Source organism: Notamacropus eugenii, chromosome 1 (assembly GCF_028372415.1).
Source record: "Notamacropus eugenii isolate mMacEug1 chromosome 1, mMacEug1.pri_v2, whole genome shotgun sequence".
Classification (NCBI taxonomy): Eukaryota; Metazoa; Chordata; class Mammalia; order Diprotodontia; family Macropodidae; genus Notamacropus; species Notamacropus eugenii.
In genome coordinates this window covers 60968773-60990777 of record NC_092872.1, presented here as the reverse complement: position 1 = coordinate 60990777, position 22005 = coordinate 60968773, and the positions used below count along the sequence as shown (strand labels likewise).

The 22005-nt window shown below is 41.9% G+C and overlaps 1 protein-coding gene across 1 annotated transcript in view; it reads left to right on the top strand.

Moving 5' to 3' along the window:
- Positions 1-792: 792 nt before the first annotated feature.
- GRID2IP (Grid2 interacting protein) overlaps positions 793-22005 on the top strand; it is a 64760-nt gene continuing 43547 nt past the window's right edge. Inside the window, exons 1-8 of the mRNA XM_072606565.1 lie at positions 793-800; positions 1476-1730; positions 3116-3201; positions 4005-4074; positions 6299-6393; positions 8322-8505; positions 10711-10865; positions 20494-20601. Coding sequence (XP_072462666.1) covers positions 793-800; positions 1476-1730; positions 3116-3201; positions 4005-4074; positions 6299-6393; positions 8322-8505; positions 10711-10865; positions 20494-20601 — 961 coding nt within the window. The remainder of the gene's footprint in view (positions 801-1475; positions 1731-3115; positions 3202-4004; positions 4075-6298; positions 6394-8321; positions 8506-10710; positions 10866-20493; positions 20602-22005) is intronic.

Here is a 22005-nt window from a genome sequence, read left to right as displayed (position 1 = left end):
TTACTGAATAAAGAGAATACTAGGTAGAATTCAAGCCAGATAATAGAATTAACTAATAAAAAGAACAGAAACTTTTGCAATACTATCCATTTCCTTCTGCTAGTTGGTTCCTGTTGACCTCCACCAAAGGTCTTCAGGCTCCAAGTCCTGCCTACCTGAGGGCAGGAGAGGAAAAAGCTGGGTGAAGGGCCTCCCACCACTTTGACTACTTCTAGGTCTGAGCCCTATCTCAACAGGTTTCCAAATCAGCAAGTTTTTACTAAGTACCGACTGAGTTCCAGGCACTAGGGAGCCAAGGACAAAGCATGAAACAGTCCCTACTTGCTACTTGCAATGATTTTGATTCTTTTAATATCCTTTCCATCTTGCTTTGACTCTGTGGCCTCATAGTTAAGGGTTTCCATTCCTTCCTGTCTCCTACTAGAATAAAATCCCTGTGTTCAAGGGCTATATTTTAGTCATCCCTGCCACCCCCAGGTGGCTCCTGTACACAGTAGGTGCTCCTTTTCTCTCAACTTTCCTTGGCAGGTATAATAACTAAAGAGCCTTTACCCTGGGCAAGGCCCTAATTTGGGTATTGTGACAGATGCAGGGATGACAAAGACAGTCATTGGCCTCAAGGAACCTTTTTGAGTGTTCCTTTCTTTCTATGTAAGTTCTCTGTGCCTTACTGTAGCAACTCTCAGAGAAGCTACCTAGAGGCTCATCGTGTGTGTGTGTGTGTGTGTGTGTGTGTGTGTGTGTGTGTGTGTGTGTATGTGTGTGTATGTGTGTGTGGTCTGAGTTATGGTCATGGAGCAGTACTTCTCAGTTTGAGACTGAGGAGACAAGCAAGCAAAGGGATTTGAATGAGCCTTCATGAAGAAGATTTGACCCATTATAATAATGAGGCCTACAGACTCAGCTACCTATGAAGCTTCTGTCTGAGACCTACCCTTTTTTCCTGAAGACTTGCCTATTTCATAAATCTTTGTTGTTCAGTCATTTTTCAGTTGTGTCCAACTCTTCACAACCTCATTTAGGATTTTCTTGGCAAAGATACTAGAGTGGAAGATGAGTCTTGCTGATTCTAGGCCCAGCATTCTATCCACTGTACCACCTCACCTCTATCAATCTATTATATAATATAGTAATGGATATGTTATTGGAATAAGTCAGAGGACTTGGGTTTAAATGGTCTGCAAATATGATAACTTCCTTGAAATTCCATTTCCTCATCGATAAAAAAGGATATAGGAATAATTGCACTACCTATTCTTTAGTGTTGTGAAGTACAGACTTTGTAAGTCTTAAAGGGCTATGGAAAAGGTATTGTTGAGAGGCTGATAATTTAATTGCTATGGGTCCATGCACATTACTAAGTCCCTATCTTTCTGTCTCTCCCAGTGCCCTTACAAACCACCCTTCCTGTTTTCTGTCTCTCTGGCCTAGACCTGATTTGGTTCCTTTTCTCTCTGTGCACTCATCTTCACTAGGATTTTCATCCCCAAGAAGCACCGCCAACGTTTTGACGAGGTTGTGTCTCAAAGTCTCATCAGCAAACTGTGCCGGACCAAGAGGGAGCAGCAAACACACCGGCTTCGCCGTAGCCGCAGCGAGGACCACCCTGAGCGCCTGATGGTATCTACACGGGCCAGCTCAGTGCCACGAGGTCCAGAGGATGTGGGAAAGGGACTGAGGAAAACCACCTCTCTTGTTGCCAGCAGAGTAGGCTCAGGTGCTGCCCGCAGGTAACTAATGCTATTAACTATTCCCCAGGCTCTGTTTCTCCCTGGGCCTAGGGAGGTAAAGTAATGAGAAGATGGTAGGGATGAGCTCCAAGGATGGTCAGGAAATATGTATACCTAGTAATTCCCCTCTGTGGTAAGAGATAAAGCAGTCTTGAGTGTTGGGTTTGACTGAGAAGGAAGGGAGCAATAGGAAGTTCCGTTGTTGAGAAGTATATGAGGCTGGGGCTAGAATGGACTGTGCTGAGTATGTGGGCACGCAGCTATGTAATGTGATAGTGAAAGAGGAGGAGGATGGATTACATGATTTCTTAAAGTTTCTTTTGTGGCAAAAATTTGTATTTCTTAATAGGTTCCTGTGTGTGCCTATTCTAATTTAATAGTATAATGGGTTTCTTAACTTTCTGTAGAATTAGCCAATCACTTTAACACATGGGATCATGGCTCAGTCCATGTATACACATGGGATCACATGCACACTTATGTATATGTGTATGACCGACTTCTAAAGGGACCTTTCCATCCTTGACTTCAAGCTTGAGTTTGATTTCATATTTCCAAGTAACCTTGGAACATCTCCCCTTGGGCAGTCTGCTGTGCCTCTTCCTCAGCCCTGACACCTCCACTCCTACCTATTCTTTTTTCACTCCCTCCTCTTATAGTTCTCTAGGTTACTATAAAAAAATCAACATGGGATCAAACCTGAAAAAGCCCAGGTAGAGTTGGTAACTACTGCCCTGTTTTCTACCAGCAAGAAAAGTAGCTGAACTTGCCACATGCAAGTCTATTAACTTCATGGATTAATTCTTTTATTTTGTCATGGATTAATTCTTGATGAATTGTTTGAGGTAGTAACTGATGGGGTTGATGCCATTACCCTCTCCCTTCCATACAAATCAATCTATATCTCTTTTGGAGGTGTGAGATTCTCCCATGCTGCTTTGCATTGATGGGGACACGGTAGTTTGGGACAATAATGATGACTGAGAGTGGATCATCCTCTTCCTTTCCTACATGTTGCTCTTTTGTGGGGATCTTTCCCACAAAATTCTTTTAAGCAACCATGTTGTGATAGGGAGAAGGAAAGTTGAGGAAAGGCTGCAGAAAGAATCCCACTTTAATTGTCTGAACACTTAGGAGATGAGGAAAGACAATAGCTATGGGAGAGATCTGATCTGGAACAATTCATCCAGCTCTGTTTGACTTTTCTAGGACTTGTAATGAGACATTGGGATATTGGAAGTGGGAGAAAGTGAAGATAAATATAATCCATCCTGGACTTCCCTTGGCTGGCCTCTAAAATGGTGCAAGCTCCAGGAAAGGGACAGACCTTGGAAAAATAATATTACTTAAGACTATCACAGCTTCTTTCCTTTTATCTTGTATAGGACAGTTCGAGTGTATAAAGGCAACAAAAGTTTTGGCTTCACACTTCGTGGTCATGCCCCAGTATGGATCGAATCTGTCCTGCCTGGTGAGTAGTGCTGATGTGGTTGGAGAAGGAAAAGAAGAGAAAGCAGCCATCTCTGAGGATGAGATAGAATTCTGCTTTGTTTGGTCCCATTTTTATTATGAGGCTTAAACCCCAGATATCCTACTGCGGAGCCATCAGGGAGGGAACAGAGATGGGAAAGAGTGAAGGTGTCCCCCTTTGCTCCCTCCCGGGCAGACTCTGAAGTCTCAGAGCCACTCTACCCTACTTGACTAGTACCTGGAGGGGAGACTGCCTACCCAGTAATACTACCACAGAAGATTTTCTCTAGTTATAAAGTCTCCAAGCAAAGACCAGATGACTACTTATTCAGTATGTTGTAGAGTATTTCACTTTTTTTCAGTTGAGCTAGATGAACTCTGAGGTTCCTTCCAACTCTGAGATTCTTGGATAGAGTGCTGTACTTGCAGTCTAGAAGATTTGAGTTCAAATCCTGCCTTAGGCACTTGCTAATGGTATGATTTTGGGCAAGTCACTTAAATGATCTATGCCTCAGTTTTCTCATCTGTAAAATAGGGATAACAATAGCACCTACCTCCCTGGCTTATTGTGAGGATCAAATGAGATAATTATTGTAAAGTGCTTGGCACACAGTAAGCCTCATATCAATATTAGCTATTGTTACTGTTATTGTTGTGATGGTGGTTGTTATATCTCCAAAGTATGCAGAGCCTACCTGGGTGGAATTGTCAGCTCTCCTAGGAACAGTTGTATATTACCTGAACATTTTGCTGCAATATGGAAGGCCACACAATTAACATGTGTATTTTTCCTTTTGATTTCAGGGAGTCCAGCTGAAAATGCTTCCCTCAAACCTGGGGACCGCATCTTATTCCTTAATGGACTGGATATGAGGTCAGAGGCTGTGGATTAAATCAGTGTTTCCCCAAGTGATCAGGATATCCCTTGTTTCACTTAGTGATGTCATGATTCAGTAATTGTCATTTATCCAGCCTCAGACTCATGCTCTTTGTCTTCTATCACTTATATCCCAGTTTTACCTTTCAGGTTTTCCTTCAGAATATCTTTTGTATCCTTTCCATTGCCACTGCTACCATTCTAGTCTAGGATTTCATTTCAGGCCTGGATTATGATAATAGCCTCCTAACTAACCTCCCCAACTCCAGTTTCTCACCTTTCCCATCCATCCCGCATGCTACTACTACATTAATTTTCATAAGGCATTTATTCCATCACATCACTTTCTCTTGTTTAAGAAATCAAGATGGCTCCCAAAGGCATATCTCATTAACTCCAAACTTCTCTGTCTATCTGTCAGGGCTCTCTGTAATCTGGCCTCACTTTTCTCATCTCCCACTGCTCCCTAATATGCATTATGCATTCTAATAAAGCCATTTCCAAGAAACTCTATCTCTAGTCTGGGAAATAAATAATTCTGAATGTCTGAAATTGGGGCCCTCAGACGTAGGTTAACCTTACGCATGAATAGCTTATATAAAAGCATCTTCTTAAGTATACTATGATAGTCCTGATCCTAGGGTGAGAACAGTAGCTGAATGTGACAGTTTTTCTAGGCAATGCATCTAGACGCAGTACTGAAAATAAGTGACTTTTTCAAGTGGCACATGATAGGTGGGTTATATCACTTGCTTCATTCATTCCCTTAACAAACACTTATTTCTTATGTGCCAGGTACTCTGCTGGGCATGTGGGATACAGAAGGAAAAAAAATAAAATAAGCTCCTCAAGGAGCTTATATTCATTGAAGAAAAAACATATGTGCGCAAAAGATTACTAGAAAACGTATACATAGTAATTTGGAGTATTATTACTCCAATAGGGAGCTCAGAATAGGTTTCTTGTAGGGCATAGCCCTTGGGCTAAGCTTTAAGGGAAGCCAGAGATTCTTTGAGGCAGAAATGAGGAGGAACAGCATTCCAGGCATGGGAGACAGCTATTGCAAAGGGATGGTGGAGGTATCATGGATGGGGAACAGTAACAAGGCCAGTTTGTCTGGACCATAGCTTGTGTGAAGGGGAGTAATGAATAAAAAATCTGGAAAAGTAGGTTGGGCCATATTATAAAAAGCTTTAAACAGCAGAAGTATTAGCATTTGATCTTGAAGATAACAGGGAACCTCAAGAGTTTACTGAGTAGGGAAGTGGTGTGATGAGACCTTATCTTTTGGAAAATCACTTTGGCTACAGTATGAATGATGGATTAGAAAGGAGGGAGACTTGAGGCAGGTAGACCAATTAGGAGGCTATTTTAATATTCCATTTGAGAGGTGGGATATCCCCATCAATTAGCACAGTACCTGATACATAGTAGGCAATTAAATGCTGATTGATTGAGATTTTGAACTAGGGTGGTAGCCAAGTGAACAGAGAGAAGGGGGTATGTGCAAGAGACATTTTGGAGGTAAAATCAATCAGACTTGGCAACCCAGTGGATATGGGAGAGGTGAAGGAGTAAGGAATTGAGCATGTCTCCAAGGCTGGGGTGGGTATGGGATGGAAAGATGAGTTCAGTTTTGAATGTGTTGAGTTGGAGATGTCTATAAGGCATTTTGGTATGCCTGACAGACATACCAGGAGTATACAGGACTGCAGGTCACAAGAGACTGAGTTTGGATATATAGATATGGAAATCATTTGTATGAAAATGAAAATTAAGTCCATGAGAGCTGATGAGAAGGGGAAAGGGGAAAGCAGAAAGAGACTAGCTACTGTGGGGCAGAGTAGGATTAGCTAGGTTGTGGTGTCAAAGGTGAACATCCCTTTAGGATTGATCATAGCTACCACACACTACTGCCAGGACGCAGGGGCCCTCTGAATTCTCTGAGAGAGGCTTCTTGGCAATGGGAACAAGGTCTCACAGAGAACAGGTAGCATTCTCTCTACATGTTGCACAAAAGTGAGAAGACAGCTAATGCTTTTGTTGTGTAAAGAAAAGTGATCAGAGGCATTGGGGTCATTCTGGGAAGCAGAGAGACATAGTCAGGATTGAATTACCCTGAGATTTTGCCATTCTGAGTCTCCCATTTACTTCTACTGTCTCTAACTCCAGAAGTGACATGGGGTAGGATATAAGGCAATTTTCTCCTTCACTTTTGCAGGAACTGCTCTCATGACAAGGTGGTATCCATGTTGCAGGGCAGTGGGGCAATGCCAACTCTTGTGGTAGAAGAAGGATTGGTCCCATTTCCCAGTGGTAAGATTCCCCTCTCCTGCCCTCTATGGAGGAATGTTCAGTACTGCTTCCCAAAGTGATCAAGCTATTGATTGACTCTGGAGTCGCATAAACGACAGGATATAATTTAGAGGTTATTAGCTTAATATTACCTTCACTAACATCTTCATTATGGAGTGCAGGTGATCCCAGGCTCTCTATGCTCTTCTATGGGAAAGCTTAGCAAGCTGGCAAGGTTTCCAGCATGAGTCCTATGTGCCTATTGAGGGAGGACTAACCCAGCTAATAAAAATAACAGTACTGATAATAACTGACAGGCTAGTTTTATATATTATCTTATTTAATCCTTTAACCCTGGGGGGGGGTAGGTATGATTATTATTCCCACTGTAAAGATAGGTAAACTGAGGCACAGAGAAGTTTTCCTGGGTCACACAGTTTAGGAAAAAAATCTTAATTTGAACTCAGGTCTTCCTGACTTTGAGTCTAGAACTCCATTGCCTATAACTAACAAGTCTGATTCCATAGAAATAAACTTTTTTTTGTCCACTGAGTTCATCTTCTAAGGTGAAGAGGGGTTGAGATAAGTCAGCAGAAGTTGTGCTCAAAACAGATCAAATCACAGGTCTTTAAAAAAAATTAACAAAATTCCTCATGTCAAAATGCTGCCTCGTCTTTTCCCAGAGAGTCTCCAGAGACTCTTTTTTTCCCCCGACCACAATTCATTTCCTTCTTCTTTGCTTTTGTCTGCCCTATAATGCCAGACTGATCCGCTTGAGGAAGTAGCTGAACTGACTTTGCACAGTCTAGTGCACCCAGCATAGACTGACGTCTCGTTCATTCTTACCCCTTCCTCCTCCCTGTCCCCATCTCCTTTGTGTACCATCATGGAAAGCAATCTTGATGCTTTATCTGGGTGTCCCTGACTGAAAGGAATTTTAGAATACTAATTTCCAAAGCGGGTTCCCTTTTCTCCTCTCCCTACCCCAAAGGGTTTGTGATCTCCTGATTTTCATTAAATGTCCTGTCCCTTCTTGAGATGCACATTCCCTCACCCAGAGTGAGGGAGGTCAAACCTCAAGTTACTTTACCTAAGTCAGGGGTGGGGAACCTGCAGCCTCGAGGACAAGGGTGGCCTTCTGGGTCCTAGGGTGTGGCCTTTTGACCAAGTCCAAGTTTGACAGACCACACCCTAGGACCTAGAAGGCCACCCGTGTCCTCGAGGCTGCAGGTTCCCCACCCCTGACCTAAGTAATACCTGAGCTGCAGTGAATTGACAGCCAAGTCTGAGTGTGAGTCAATGCAGGCTGCAGGGCAGCAAGAAAGTCTTATGCGCAAAAGGGGAGGGGTAGGAGAGCACTGAAGCCCCTGCCTCTCCAGCTTTGCTGAGGCCCAGCTCTGTCTTCCAGGAGTAAGAGACATACCCACTTTCTTGTACTGGCCTCTGTGACTGGCACGGAATGCCTTCTTACCTCTCTCTTGTGGTCTCTCTTCCTTTAAGCCCCATTTTCTGCATGAAGTTTCTCCTGGTCCCCTCCCTCTCAATATACCTCAGTGGTAACTATTTTGTAGATATTTGTATTTTTAAATTTTATATTCATGCTATATATATTTTTATGCGTACTTGTGGTCTCTTTCCCCTCCCCCTTATAGTATCATTCTTTGTACACATATCCCCAAAGCCTGGCCCATGTAGGCCCTTCTTCAATGAGTAATTGATTGGGACTGGGAATGGGGAGGGGTCTCTTCTTGGCTTCTTCTTCCTCTGACCAAACCAGCAGGCTACTTGTAACCTGGGCAGGGGAAATCTAAGGGGATTATCAGGTGTGCCCTTTGTTTCCCTGGCCCCTACAGTAATAATAACAGTCAGGTCCTGGATGGAAAAAAAGAAATGCCACTTGTTTCTGGCCATAACACATGTCTATTTTTTGCTTCCTTGTGTGTCCACAGACTCGGATTCTCTGGATTCTCCCAACCCTTCCTCAGCACTGACTTCCCTGCAGTGGGTGGCAGAGATCTTGCCTGGAAGCATCCGAATTCAGGGCAAGACATTCAGCCAACAGCTGGAGCACTTGTTGACGCCTTCAGAGCGCTATACCATCTGCAGAGCCCTGGAATGCTTCTTCCAACACAGGTAGTTCTGCCCCCAGACTCCTGCCTCATCGGGACCTAGGGAGTGGGTTTGAGAGGGAGGATATCCATTTCTTTCCTGACCCTAGTGGTTAGTATCCTCAGAAAGTTCCTTTGCCTGGAAACCTAATGGCTGTTCTGGGGGCTGACCCTTGAGGGCACCAGACAGAATCCCAAACCTCATTTTCCCTCCTTCCCTTTCAGTTCATCTTTGAGATCTCCACTGAGAGGGAGCAGTCCTTTGGAACCATAGATAAGATCCCTAGAAACTCATAGAATCAACATGTCAGAGCTGCGAGGGCCCCGCAACAGAGAATGTCAAGGCTGAGGCCAAAGGGACTTTCAAACTTAAAATGTAACAAAAGCTGACATGTGCACCCCAGTTTAAGACTTAAAAAGCACTTTACATGCATTTTTTCAGTTATACCTGATAACCCTGTAAGTTAGATACTACAATGATTATTATCCCCATTTTACAGATCAAGAAACAGGTTTTGGACCCATGGGCACATAGTGGTTAAGTCAAATTTGAACACAGGTCTTTCGGGCACCATGCTCTTCCCCCTATCCCTCCTTGCCATTGCCTCTGATGCTTAGTAGCTGCCTCAAAGAGTGTTCCAGCTGGAAGGGGCTTTTATAACATCAAGATTCAAACGTTAGATGGAGCTTAAAGTTCCATTTGTCCAGGGTCATGGACAAATTCATGAAGGATCCAAGACCAGAACTCAGAACTCCTGGTTACTGAGTTCGGTGTTTTTTATGTTCTATTCTGAGAAAACTGCCTGGAGTTCAAATCTGGCCTCAGACACCTACTAACTGTGTGACCCTGGGAAAATCATTTAACTTCTGTTTGTCTCAGTTTTCTCCACTTTATAATGAGGTTAATAATAGCACCTACCTCGAAGAGTTGTTGTAAAGATCAAGTGAGATAATGTTTGTAAAAAGCACTTGACACAATGCCTAGTACAGAGATGATACATAAATGTGTATTCCCTTCTCCTAATTGCAGCAGGCGTCAAGGCTTATTAACTAGGAGGGTCTATTAGGATGTTAAAAATTATTTCCTGTTCTTCAGTCAGGAATCCTCATCTTCTACTGAAATTTCTCCGTCTCTCTAATTAATCTCTTCCCCTCTGGAATCTTTCTTACGATTTAGTTCAGGATATGACCTAAAGCACTCCTCCCCGTTGGCTCTAGCATGTGAAGTTCACTTGCCTGTATGTATACCTTATGTTTCCACATCTGGAATCCTAGAAACATCTCACATTTCCAGAGTTTATTGGAAGCTGAGGGATGTCTCTTTTCCAACTTAGATTTCTTTCCTATTAGGTTTTCCCACGGCTCTTCCAAGCTGAAAGTGTCCTGTGCTTATTAAGACTAGCATAGATGGAGGCTTGAGTGGCCACATCCCTCACTATAAGTTAGTAGCTGTCTGTAGAGGGGAAACGTACACAGATGCAAAGGAACTGCTGACCAGCAATCTGCGATCAGCTGCCTGCCCTTGACCCTTTAGTGTAGTGATTACAGTCAGGATCTCACTGATTCTGGTGTTAGACCAGTTCCTTGGCTATGAAGAGACCGAACTTGGAATGCCATTAGGATGCTTTGGTGGAATAGCCTATTGGGACAAGGTGCAAGACTCAGTATAACTTCTGTACTTGTAATAGCACTGGGGTCTCATCCATTTCTTGTCTCTTGTGTGAATTGCATGACTTTTGATGAGTCCTGTCCATGGGATCTGAACCCTGCTGCTTAGTTTTGCCTATTTGTGTCCTGGAAAAGGAGCTGTCCCTCCATGGGACTTATCTATCTACAGGTCATGGGAATGAGCTAGAAAACATGACATGAATCATGTAGGAGTTGTCTATGATAATAAGGAAGTTACTCCTTACTGATGGGCACCTTTGGAGAGTCTTCTTTTCCCCACAGCCAGAGAACAGTAAGGAAGGGACCCTTAACAAAACCTCCTTGGAAAAGGATTTTGCACCAATCCAGGTTCTGAGGGCTCCAAGTCTAGCCTCTTCCTGAAAATATGTTCTCCTAAGAGTAGGCTAAGGCATCAGGTTATATTTCCCAGGTCAGGGATGGCTAGACAGGTGCAAGGAAACACAGAACTTCTAGTGTCGTCTCACTTCCAGGTCACATCTGGACTCCCTTCCAAGTCTCTTTCAATCCCATTCTCAGAACTGTGACTGCCTCTCTCTAATAGGAACATTGATACCCTCATTGTGGATATCTATCCTGTGCTGGACACTCCAGCCAAACATGTCCTGTGGCAGTTCATCTACCAGCTGCTGACCTATGAGGAACAGGAACACTGCCAGGAAAAGATTGCTCGTTTTGTGGGCTACAAATCTATGACAGGTGAGCAGCAGAATTCTGAATTTGTAAGTGACTCGAGTCCTTTTTACTTGGAGGGGATATTTCTGTACAAGAGAATGTGAAAGCTAGGGCTCTCCAAAGCCTAGGCTATCCCTTAGGGTGTTAAAGATTTTGAGTCTGAAATGCTCATAAGTAGGGCTTTCAAAAGGAAGACTCTATATAGACTTGCCAATACTACATGGGCACATGGTCCCTAGTAGAGACCCTGGGGTAGTGCCAGCCATTTGATCTAGGGGGCTGAGGGGCAGAGCCAAGATAGGGTCAAACTGAGGAGAATCTCAACTGGGGCTGGGTGGACAGGGTTTGGGAAGGAAATGGGCTAAGCTCCACTGTTTCCATACTGTTGAAGGAATATAAATGCTTCTAGCACCTAAATTTGACACCCTTGAGCAAAGCCTCAGTCACCTCATCCTGCTAGGGCTTCAAGATAAATTATACTTCTGCACACTTTGGAAGCAAGAGTAAAGACTTATTAGGTAATATGGTCATGATCTTATATGTTTCCCTGGTGGATAAAATGATGAGGAAACAAATTCTGTGCAGGGTAGAGTCGTAGCTGTTGGTTCTGAGGGCTTGCCCCAAAGTAAACATGAATGAAGCCAGAAGCAGCACATGTACCATGGTGCTCCTAAAGAAAAACAGTCATTCTGCATACATCTGGGATTTTTTCCTCCTATCAAGGAGCATGACTAACTTCAGCTTAATCCAGTAAACTTTGAATTAACCCTTTCATAACCCACTTTAAATTTTATGTAGTTTTACTTTTTCCCCAAGGTAAACAAAAACTATCTAAAATCTACTTCTGGTCAAAGAGAACTGAGGGAAGGAAAGGGTGAATGCCTGCCCTGGGACAGGACCTGGTGTCCAGAGGTATGAGTATTCCCATGTGATGATTTCTAAGAACTGGGATACTTACCATAGTCATGGAAGGCAAAGTAGCATGGAAGAAATAGGGAGATGCTTGAATGGTACCATTTAGGGCAAGATTTAGGTGTTTTGACTCCATCCTCTGTCCTAAGCCACCATTAATAGGTCTTCCTCCTTCACAGCCCCAGGAAACAATTTCCCTATTCAAATCACTGAAGTGCCAGCAGTGACTCGTCCTATGGTGTGTACTAAGTTCAAACATCAGGTTGAGTTATTCTTGGGGGAGCTCTAATAGGAAAGGGAGCAAACTGAGGTTCAGGAGACATTCATCTTTCCTACTGTTGTTCAGTCATGTCCAACTCTTTAGCACCTCATGGGCCACAGAGCACCAATGCTGTGGAGGTTTTTGTGACAAGGATAATGGAGTGGTCTGACATTTCCTTCTCAAATGGATTAAGGCAAACAGAGGTTAACTTGCCCACACAGCTAGTAAGTGTTTGAGGTTGGATCTGAATTCAGATCTTCCTGACTCCAGATGTAGTGCACTGAGCCACCTAGCAGCCTCTTTACCCCTCAAAGGCATTCGTTTGAAGAGAATTGCTACCAAGTCAGTAGCCATACCAAAAAATTAAAGATAACTTACATGCAGAATGTATGTATTTGAAGCCAAGCTTATTGAAATGAAATTGTAGGGTGAATTTGATTGGTCTTTGGTCTCAAACAGGCAGGAATCCAGCTTCTGAAGTATCCCAGCTTACTGCCTGTGCAGAGCATGTCCCTCTGGACCTGTAGCGGGTGGGGCAAGAGACCTCTGGCTTTGGGCCCCCTCCTCATCCTACCCTATACGTGCAAAGTTCACAGCAACCCAAAGGCAAAGAGTTGTTTTCCCTATTTTTACAGAAAGTTATCTTTCTTCCTTATATGGAATTTGAGGTTTCCCTTAGTTTACCCTGTTCTCAAGATCTATAAAATTTAACTTAATAGGAGTCTTCAGGCCTGGATCTGTGAAAAAACCTTCCTAATTGCTGAACCTTTTAGAGGGGTAATTTATCTATGATCTCATTGTTTGGCAAATAATAGGGGCAGGCAGGTTAAGCTTAAGAAACCAAAGTCAGTGTTGGAAAGGGAACCATGAGGGAATTTTTAATAAAAAGCAAAATTGAACGAAATACAGACTTACATATTATCTCTCTTCTAACACAAGGTTTTTCTGTCTGAAATCATACAAAGCATAAAGTATTTGTAAAAGGGCAGGGAATGAAAAATTCACCTGGACATTACTTAGATTCTCTACTATCTACTTTTAGTGTTATTCTAGTCCCAAAGGCCATTGGTATAACCAACTCCACCCCACCGCTTGTGTAGGCCAGGATGTTGGTCTCCCCATACCAATGGACTTTCAGACTGCGGTTACATTCATAAAACAATTTTTGTAAACAAGAGGAATCATTGTTTTGCCTCCTTTGTGCTTTGGATTTATAGTAGTTTAACAAAAAGCAAAGAAAGATCTCTTTAACAAGACAAACCAGGCTTAAGGATTTTTAATTTAGCTTAGCTTTTCTCCTTAGGGACATGGCTTACTCTTTTTGCTCAGCAAACATGAGAAAAAGAAAAAGTCACCTCTTAATCAAAAGTAAAATTATACATGTACATTTCTATGCACATATATGTATATCTAAGTAGCTCAAATGGTAAAAGCTAGGATAATGCATGTACGTACTTGGACAAATACTCTTGTGTTCTTTTTGAGACTATGTGGCACAAAGCAAAGTCAAGTGCAAGTCATGTCATCATTTCTCTGATGGCATGGTCTTCTTTGGTAACGAAGGATGAACACACACACAACAACAATGTGGCACATCGGAGAAAGTGGTAGATTTGGATTCAGAGGAGCCTTAATACCTGTAAGCTTAGACAAGTCATTTGATGTGTGAGAAAGGGTGCAATGGTATCTAAAGCAAAAAGAAATTGAGATCTACTAAACCATACATAAAGATCCCTGTCAGCAGCATATTGCCTTAGAAAACGATATAATAATATTATCTATGTTCTATTGTATTTTTATTTTATTTTGTTAAATATTTCCCAGTTTAATCTGATTCTTGACACCTATTTGACGCCCCTGAGGACCTAACATTTGACTTAGTGTTATGAAGAACGGGGTTTGAATTCTACTTCTAATACTTACTAGCTGTGGACCCCAGACAAATCACTTGACATATCTGGACCTTAGTTTCCTCAAATGTAAAATGAAGGGGTTGGCTCTTTCAGCTCCCTTTCATCCCAGAATCTATTATCCTCTGGTTCTACCATCTCTCAAGGCCTCACTCTCATCTATAAAATGGTGGAGGTGGTTGTCCATAAATGGCTTCTGAGTTCTCTTCCAATTCTATGATGTGATGAGCTCATATTTTCAAAATGAAAACAGCCCCTTCCTCTTAGTTATTGTCTTAGAAACAGGAAAGAGGAACCATTAAACTACTCTTTGACTACTTTTTTCAGAGACAAGGAAATCTATTCCCTCATGATTGTTATTTTTAACAATTGAAAATTTAATATAAAAGAAAAAGTGAGTCACAATCTGCAGTTGTCAATGCTAGTTTTAGGAAAGACCTAGTGGTTTCACTGGGGTTATTTTGAGAGCAGATCTCATAATTTACAACTGTTTTTGAGCTCCTGAATACTCTTTCCAGGGTTAAGAATTTAGAGCCATATAAAACTAATTACATAAGGTTGATTTTAATATTTCACATATGGAGATTTCTTGTTGCTATCAGATGAGCTTAAAAATTAACAAAAAGCTGGAAAAGACCAACAACCACAGGGGGTTGTTACACATTGACATGCTTCTAGAGATTCTTATAAATGTGAATAAGTCTACTGGTTCGGAAAGCCACTCAAGATATCAGATTTTTTCATTATGTTAATTGGTTTTACTAATTTTTTTCTTTTCCCTTATATTAAAATTTTTCTTTTTTTTGTTATGAGGCTGTCTAGAAGTGGATACAGGCACAAATATGAAAAAAAGATGTCAATAAAAATTTAGTTTAAAAAAAGTGAGTCGGAGGCTGTTACTTTGATACTGGAACCAAAGCAACATTAATCTGGGGAGATTAACTTGTGCCACATGAATTATTCTGGAGATAAAATATGGTTTCAAGTGGTAGGTCAGAAATTATTTGAAATATTCCAAAGCTAAATTTTTAATTGAGGGACAAGTCAGAAGCAATAGTATGATGTGATTGTAAATAAAGGCAGAGATCACTAATATTTTCAGAGGTGAAGCTGTTGGACTTCATCTGCTTCAGACTCAGTTTCTAGATATTGGTGACCACAATAAAGTTATCATTCATTCCATAAACATTTATTAAACACTTACTATTTGCCAGGAACTATGGTAAGGACTGAGGATACAAGTACTAAAAAAGGAAGACAGGCCTTGCCCTCAGGGAGCTTGCAGTGAAATGAGGGAAGCTAGAGGGGTGAGAGTGAATGGAAAAGGTATTAGGTGAGAGGACATGGTGGAAAAGTCAGCTAAATTCCAAAACAGTGAGTCCAGGTAAGACATTAGGAGATGTTCTGATGTGAGCTCCCGCTGCAGATGGAGGTTTGAGAATTCATGGCTCCAACTCTCCAGAGGGACAGAGGGTGGTGCTGACGTAGGGTACTGAGGCAGTTGGATTTAACAGGACAATGAGGGTCTCCCAATATTGAGTCCTGGGGCAGCCAGGCAAGAAATGAGGAGGATGTGGGAACCAATATAGTGCCCTTTCTCTAGAGGGACGTGGAGAAGATTCAATTTCTTGAACTCTATCCCAAATAGGCAGTTCAGAAGAGGGAAACATAATATCATCGATTCAGAGCTGAAAGGTATCCACCTTAAAAGTTATCTCTTCCATCCCCCTGATTTTAAAGATGAGGAGCCTGAGACTCAGTGAGGATAAGTAACTTGTCCAAAGTCTTACTCTTGAGGAAAAGCTGGAACTTTGTAACTGCCACTGTAGTCTTAAAACTTTACAATGATATGCCCTTGTGTGATGAATTGGGACTTACCCTTATTGGTAGTCTGTGAATTCTATCAACTTATAGTATGTGCCTCATTTTTTATATTTTTGGGAAATTTTTGTATGACTACTTTCGGAACAGTTGGTCAGGTTCTTTTCTCAGATTTTTGAGAGGATTGCTAATTCTTGTGTTTTCTCTTTGTTCCTCCAAATTTGTAGTTTTTGTCTGCTAACATTGAAATCATCTTCTAGTAGAGTGATTTTATGGCCTCATTTTTCTTCTCACTTTTTTCTGTTATTTTCTCCTTCATCAAAATTATATTTTTCATTCAGTGTCATTAGCTTATATTTTCCAATAATATTTCCAAATTTTTGTTTCATTACCATCTTATCCTGAGATTTGTCACTCAACTTATTTCATCTTATCTGTGCAGTTTTTTGGATAATTTCATTTTTCCCTTAGATTCTGTTGATATTTTTATACACTTTTGTGTTTAAAATTCTGTCTTCTGGTGCTTATTTTAATGTTGTTTAAATATATTTTTCATGTGACATGACAGTCTATAATATTTTTATTGTATCTGAATTTTTTTGTTATTTGTTCAGTTATTTGAGATATTTTTCTCTAAAAAACAGTTTTCTTTTAGCCTTCCTGACTTTGCTGTTAAAGGATTATGTTCCTATTTTGTATTCATCCTCAGTTCCCTGCACTTGCTTTCATCTTTTATTCTTATTATGAAATCAAAATTAGTCACTACTTTCCTTATGTATCTATATTTTTCTTTAGATAACTTCTCTTTTTTCTCTTTCATTGGAATAGCTTGTCTTCAGATTTTCATTCCTGTTAGAGCTTCCAGTTCCTTCTAGTTTAATTTTCCTCATAGATTTTCTGAATGCTTTGCTAGTGACTCTCCCCACATATAGAGTATGGTACATCAGGCTGTATTAGCTTTTATCTCTTTGTCTTGAAATCTAAGATGCTGCTTTGCCTATTTTCTTGTCATATTGGTTTTATGGAATGTTTTTATTTTTATAAAATTAAATGCATTTACCTTGTCTCTTCAATTTTTTCCATTTGTTTGATAACATAAGACTTTCTCTCCCACCCACTACATGTATGTGTACTTTCTGCAAGGTGTTTATTAAAGGTAGGGATACCTATTTCATCCTATCTCAGAACCCAACTATACAAATTGCAGCTCTTATAGTCAAGTTAATTATTAATCAATACCTGATATTGTGGTGCTCTCAGACCCGCCAAGCAAGGAGAGGCAGCTAGGTCGGCACAGTGGGTAGATCACTGGTCTTAAAGGCAAGAAGACCTGAGTTCAAATCCTGCCTCAGATCATTACTTAGCTGTCTGACTCTGAGCAAATCAGCCTCTCAGCCTCAGTTTCCTCATCTGTAAAATGAGAGGGTTGAAGTCTCAAGGTGACTCCTTCCAGCCAAAAATCTATTGCTCAGATTTGCCATTAAGGCAATGGTAGATAGTATTACTGGCACATCAGGCCAGGTAATCAAAGACACTATGCTAGAAATATGGGTCATGAAGGTCTCTGGCTGACACAATAACCAGCTTTTTCTTCTCTAAGGCCTAACTCTGTTCTCCTAAACCTGAGACCATCAATGCCTACCAGCCAAACAAATGTCCTAAGGCTCCACAACCTGGCAGACCATGGTGTGCTCTTTCCTACTAACTCCAGGCAATCTTCCATTGGCATCTGGCCCTCTAGTGCGGGAACTTATAGATCCCCAAGGAAGCCTTTGGGTAGATAGGAGAGAATGAAGAATAAGTCACTTGGAGTCAGTAGGAAACATCAACCTCCCAGAACACATCTGGCTTTGTGCTCTGGCTCTTTCTCTGCACTGTCATGGCTGATCAAATGTACTCATGCTCTCCACCAACCCCTTATGTGTTTTGAAGGAAGCAATCCATGGCCTGGCACATAGTAAGTGCTTAATAAATGTCTGTACAAACAAAATATATACAGTATCAAGGAGAGATAATCAGAAGACAATACTAAGCCCTGGTAGTAAGGGACTTCTTTCTTGGACCTTACATATCACTACTTTGTGACTCCATGATACATAACACTGCACAATATCTGTTGAAATCTTAGCCGCTTACTAGACTGAAGTGTCCTTGAGAGTTTGAGACCATCTCTTATCTAAACTTTCTATCTACCTCATCACCTAGCATACTACTTTTCACATGCTTAATAAATGTCTTTTGTGTGTGTGTGTATTCATCCTTTGTTGCCGAAGAAGACCGTGCCATCAGAGAAATGATGACATACTTGCACTTGACTTTGTTTTGGGTGAGGGAGGGCTGTGCATGTCACCAGCCTCACTTCTCCTCCAGAGCCATCTGAATCCAGTGACCAGATATTCCTCAGGATGACCGGAGATGACCTAGGATGAGGCAGTTGGGGTTAAGCCCAAGGTCACAACTAGTGAGTGTCAAGTGTCTGAAGTGAGATTTGAACTCAGGTCCTCCTGACTCCTGCACTGGTGCTCTTTCCACTGCACCACTTAGCTGCCACCTAATGTCTCTTGTATTATAATACTGAGCACCCGCTCCTTTAGGCCAAAAGGTCATCTAAATGGGCATGTTCTGTTCAGAGGCACCTTTGACCATCTGATGTCAGGCTTGTTATACTTAGTCCACTTGGATTAAAGGAAATGGATTAAAAAGAGGGCATGGGACCACTGATCTAAGCAGCCCAGCTGGATTTACAGACCATAGGACTCAGCTATTCTGAAACTCTTAGGAGCATCTCTGAGACCTTGAAGGTCAGTGAATCAATCAATAGACATTTATTAAGCATTTACTATGTGTAGGCACTATTCCTAAGTTAAAAAAGTCTTTGGGCAAAAGGATGAAGGAATGCCCAAGAGATACCTTGAAACAGGGTGGAATAGCAGAGAACTGAGTCAGGAGACTGAAAGATCACATGGACTTAATGAACTCAGTTTCCCAAGGTACCAACTTTTCTTGTACTTAATCCTTGGAATTGGGCTGAAAAAGCCCGGGACTAACCTTTCATCATTATCTAAACTTGTTTTTGGGTCCTTTAAGTCCTGTCTGACTCTCCATGACCCCATTTTGGGGTTTTCTTGGCAAAGATATTGGAGTGATTTGCCATTCCCTTCTCCAGCTCATTTTATAGATGAGGAAACTGAGGCAGATGGGGTTAAGTGACTTGCCTAGTTAGGAAATGTCTGAGGCTGGATTTGAACTCAGAAAGATGAGTCTTCCTGATTCCAAGCCCAATGTTCTAGCCACTGAGCCATCTAGCCACCCTGTGTAAAAGTATACCCAAACCCTAATTATCTCTTTTTCCCTTAACTCTTGTCACTGTATATATGTATGTGTGTATATATGTGTGTGCACACACATGTATACACACATGTATGTGTGAATACATGTATACATATATGTGTGTGAGTGTGTGTGTGTATTAGCAGCAGGGAGTTGCTACTAGCCTGATGTCATTCACAATAAAGAGCAAGCAAAAGTTTACTCGTTGTCCCACTCATCCCCTGGCAGTTGTATAATCCACCCAACACTAGAGGGTGCTCAAGGTAGTGACAAAGCTTCCCTTTGCTCTCAAGAGAACTCTGCCTCTGTAGTTCAGCCCTCTGTCTTTGTGAGTGTTAGCTGTTCACCTTAATAAAGGTACAATTTTCCAAGTGTGGTCTGGGACCCCTGGAAGTACCCAATATCCTTTCATGGTGTCCATACAGTCAAAACTATTTTCATAATAAAGATATTTTAATTTCTAATATGATAAATATTGATAAACATAACTCACATAAACAAAAATTTTTTGGAGGGGAAGGGAGTGAATCCTAAATAATTTTTAAGAGTGTTAAGGGATCCCAAGACTAAAATGTTTGAGAGCCACTAGTCTAGACAGCATATAGTTAGCATAGATTTATCCAGTCAGAATCTTAGCTCACAAACCCCCTTCAACACACAGTAAAACCCTGCCCTTTATCTTGGTTATTTGTGTGTCAGTAAATCCAAATCATGTCACCACCAGCACCCTCCCCCATCCATCCCCCTTGAAAAGCCTAAATGTTAGGCATAATGGTCTAATGGAAAGAATACCTGACTAGTTGTGAAGAGACCTGGGTTCTAGCCATGGCTCTGCCATTAATTTGATGTATGACCTTGGGCAGGTCTCTTCCTTCTCTGGATCTCAGTTTTCTAAAAGTAAAATGAGGGATTTGTACTATACGAACTCCAAAGTCTCATCTAGTGCTCAAGTTCTGATGTTATGATTTCTGAAAGATCAATCATCCAAAATAGTGTTTTATTAAATATGTGTTGATACACAGAGAAGAAGGGGAAGGAAGGGTTGATGAGTGGAATCATAGGCTGACAATTGTGGGTAACCTCTTTCCAGAAACAATGGCAGTCTGTATTTGTTTACCATTCCCAGATCAAGGGGTGGAAGTGGAGAGGGGGTGTGTGTGTGTGTGTGTGTGTGTGTGTGTGTGTATAAGGCATGACAATGAGATGGTTAGGTGCCTGAGGTCACCTAGATCCAGTTTTCTGTCACCCACAGAACAGCATGGCCCCAGTATAGAAGGTGCAAGTCCAGTTGGGAACATAAACACCAAATAACCCATACCCTGGAATGAGAAGATCCCAGGAACATCCAGCTAAGGTCTCCTTGGGACAGGTGGTCACTGCAGAGGGACAATATTCATGACTGTGAGCTTTCTTACAGCTGCATCAGAGAGTGAGACAGAAGAGAGACCTCAGAGTTCCCTGAGGATGGCCTCCATGTGCCGGGGGAGTATGAGAAATCAGGGTTCAGAAGGAGACAACAGTGGAGGTAAGGAAGTATAAGGGACCTGGTTTTTGTTGGGTTTTTTCTTTTTGGACGAGGGAGAATTGAGACCATTGGGGCTCCTGACTCTTTAGTACGTCCCTCCCCTTTCTTGCTTTTTCCTCATGCTGCTGTAACAACTATCAGTACCAGGAGCAGCTCGGCAATGGAGGTGTTGAGAAGAATGATGTAACAAGTCCTAGAAGCTGGAGGCTGGAGGGAGACCGTGTGACAGCCAGCAGAGTAGAGAGCCCCAGGCCTGAAGGATCTGAGCACTGTGGGCATGACTAGACTAGATGGTGCTACTTAAGGAAGGGGGTGGGTGAAGAGAGGCCCTTTGCTTTCTCCCCTTCCCCCTCACTTGTTCCTCCCATTGCCTGGCACTGTGGGACCGCCAGCTTGGAACAGATAAACAAGTTATTCATCACTGTTCTTTGGTCACTGAAGTATGATGGAAAACCTGGCACAGAATCTGTGGCTCTCTAAACCACCCCTCCTCCTCCTCTTCCCTCCCCCAACTCCATCTAAAGGACCCGACTGTTAGGCATGGTGGTAAGAAAACTAGACTGCTATAAGGAGGCCTGAGCTTTAGCCCTGGTTCTGTGGTTAATTTGCTGTGTGACCTTGGGTAAGTCACTTCTCTTCCAGTTTTGTCCTCTGCAAAATGAGGAATTTGGCCTTCGTGACTTCTAAGCCCTCATCTAGCTTTAAAGCTCTGATTCTGTGATCTCTGAGAGAAACAGGGACTCCTGTCTTCAAGGAGCGGCAATAGGCATGACACAAGGATGTAGCAGGGGAGAAAAGTAGGCAGCTAGGTTGTGCAGTGGCCAGAGCCCTGGACCTGGCATCAGAAGCAGCTGAGATCAGATCTGGCTTCAGATGCTTAATATGGATGTATATTATATATGTAATATAGTACTTAATATGAGAAAGCCCTGAGGCTCACTTTTCATCATTATCTAAACTTATTCTTGTTGGTGAGTCTTTTAAATTCTGTCCCACTTTTCATGACCTCTATTTGCTAGTTCAAGTCACTTAACCTCTGCCTCCATTTCCTTCTCTGTGAAATGGAGAGAGTAGTAGCACCTACCTCTCTAGACTGTCGTGAGACTGAAATGAGGTAATATTTGTCAAGCACTTTGCAAACCTTGAAGTGCTATATAAATGATAGCTGTTAATATTATTTAGAAGAATTAACCTTCTCTCTGATTTCTTCTTCCTGACTACCAGTAGAATCAGGGAAAATCTGGGAAAATTGGGATGTTTCCCAGAAATTTCTCTGTCCCATGGGATTATTTCCTGGATGCTATCTCTTCGTTCCTAAAATGGAGCCCCAGGTAGCCACAGTTACGTTCCTTGTCTTGCCTACTTGTCCCCCTTGTCTGGGCCCCACAAAGTTGCCCAAGCTCC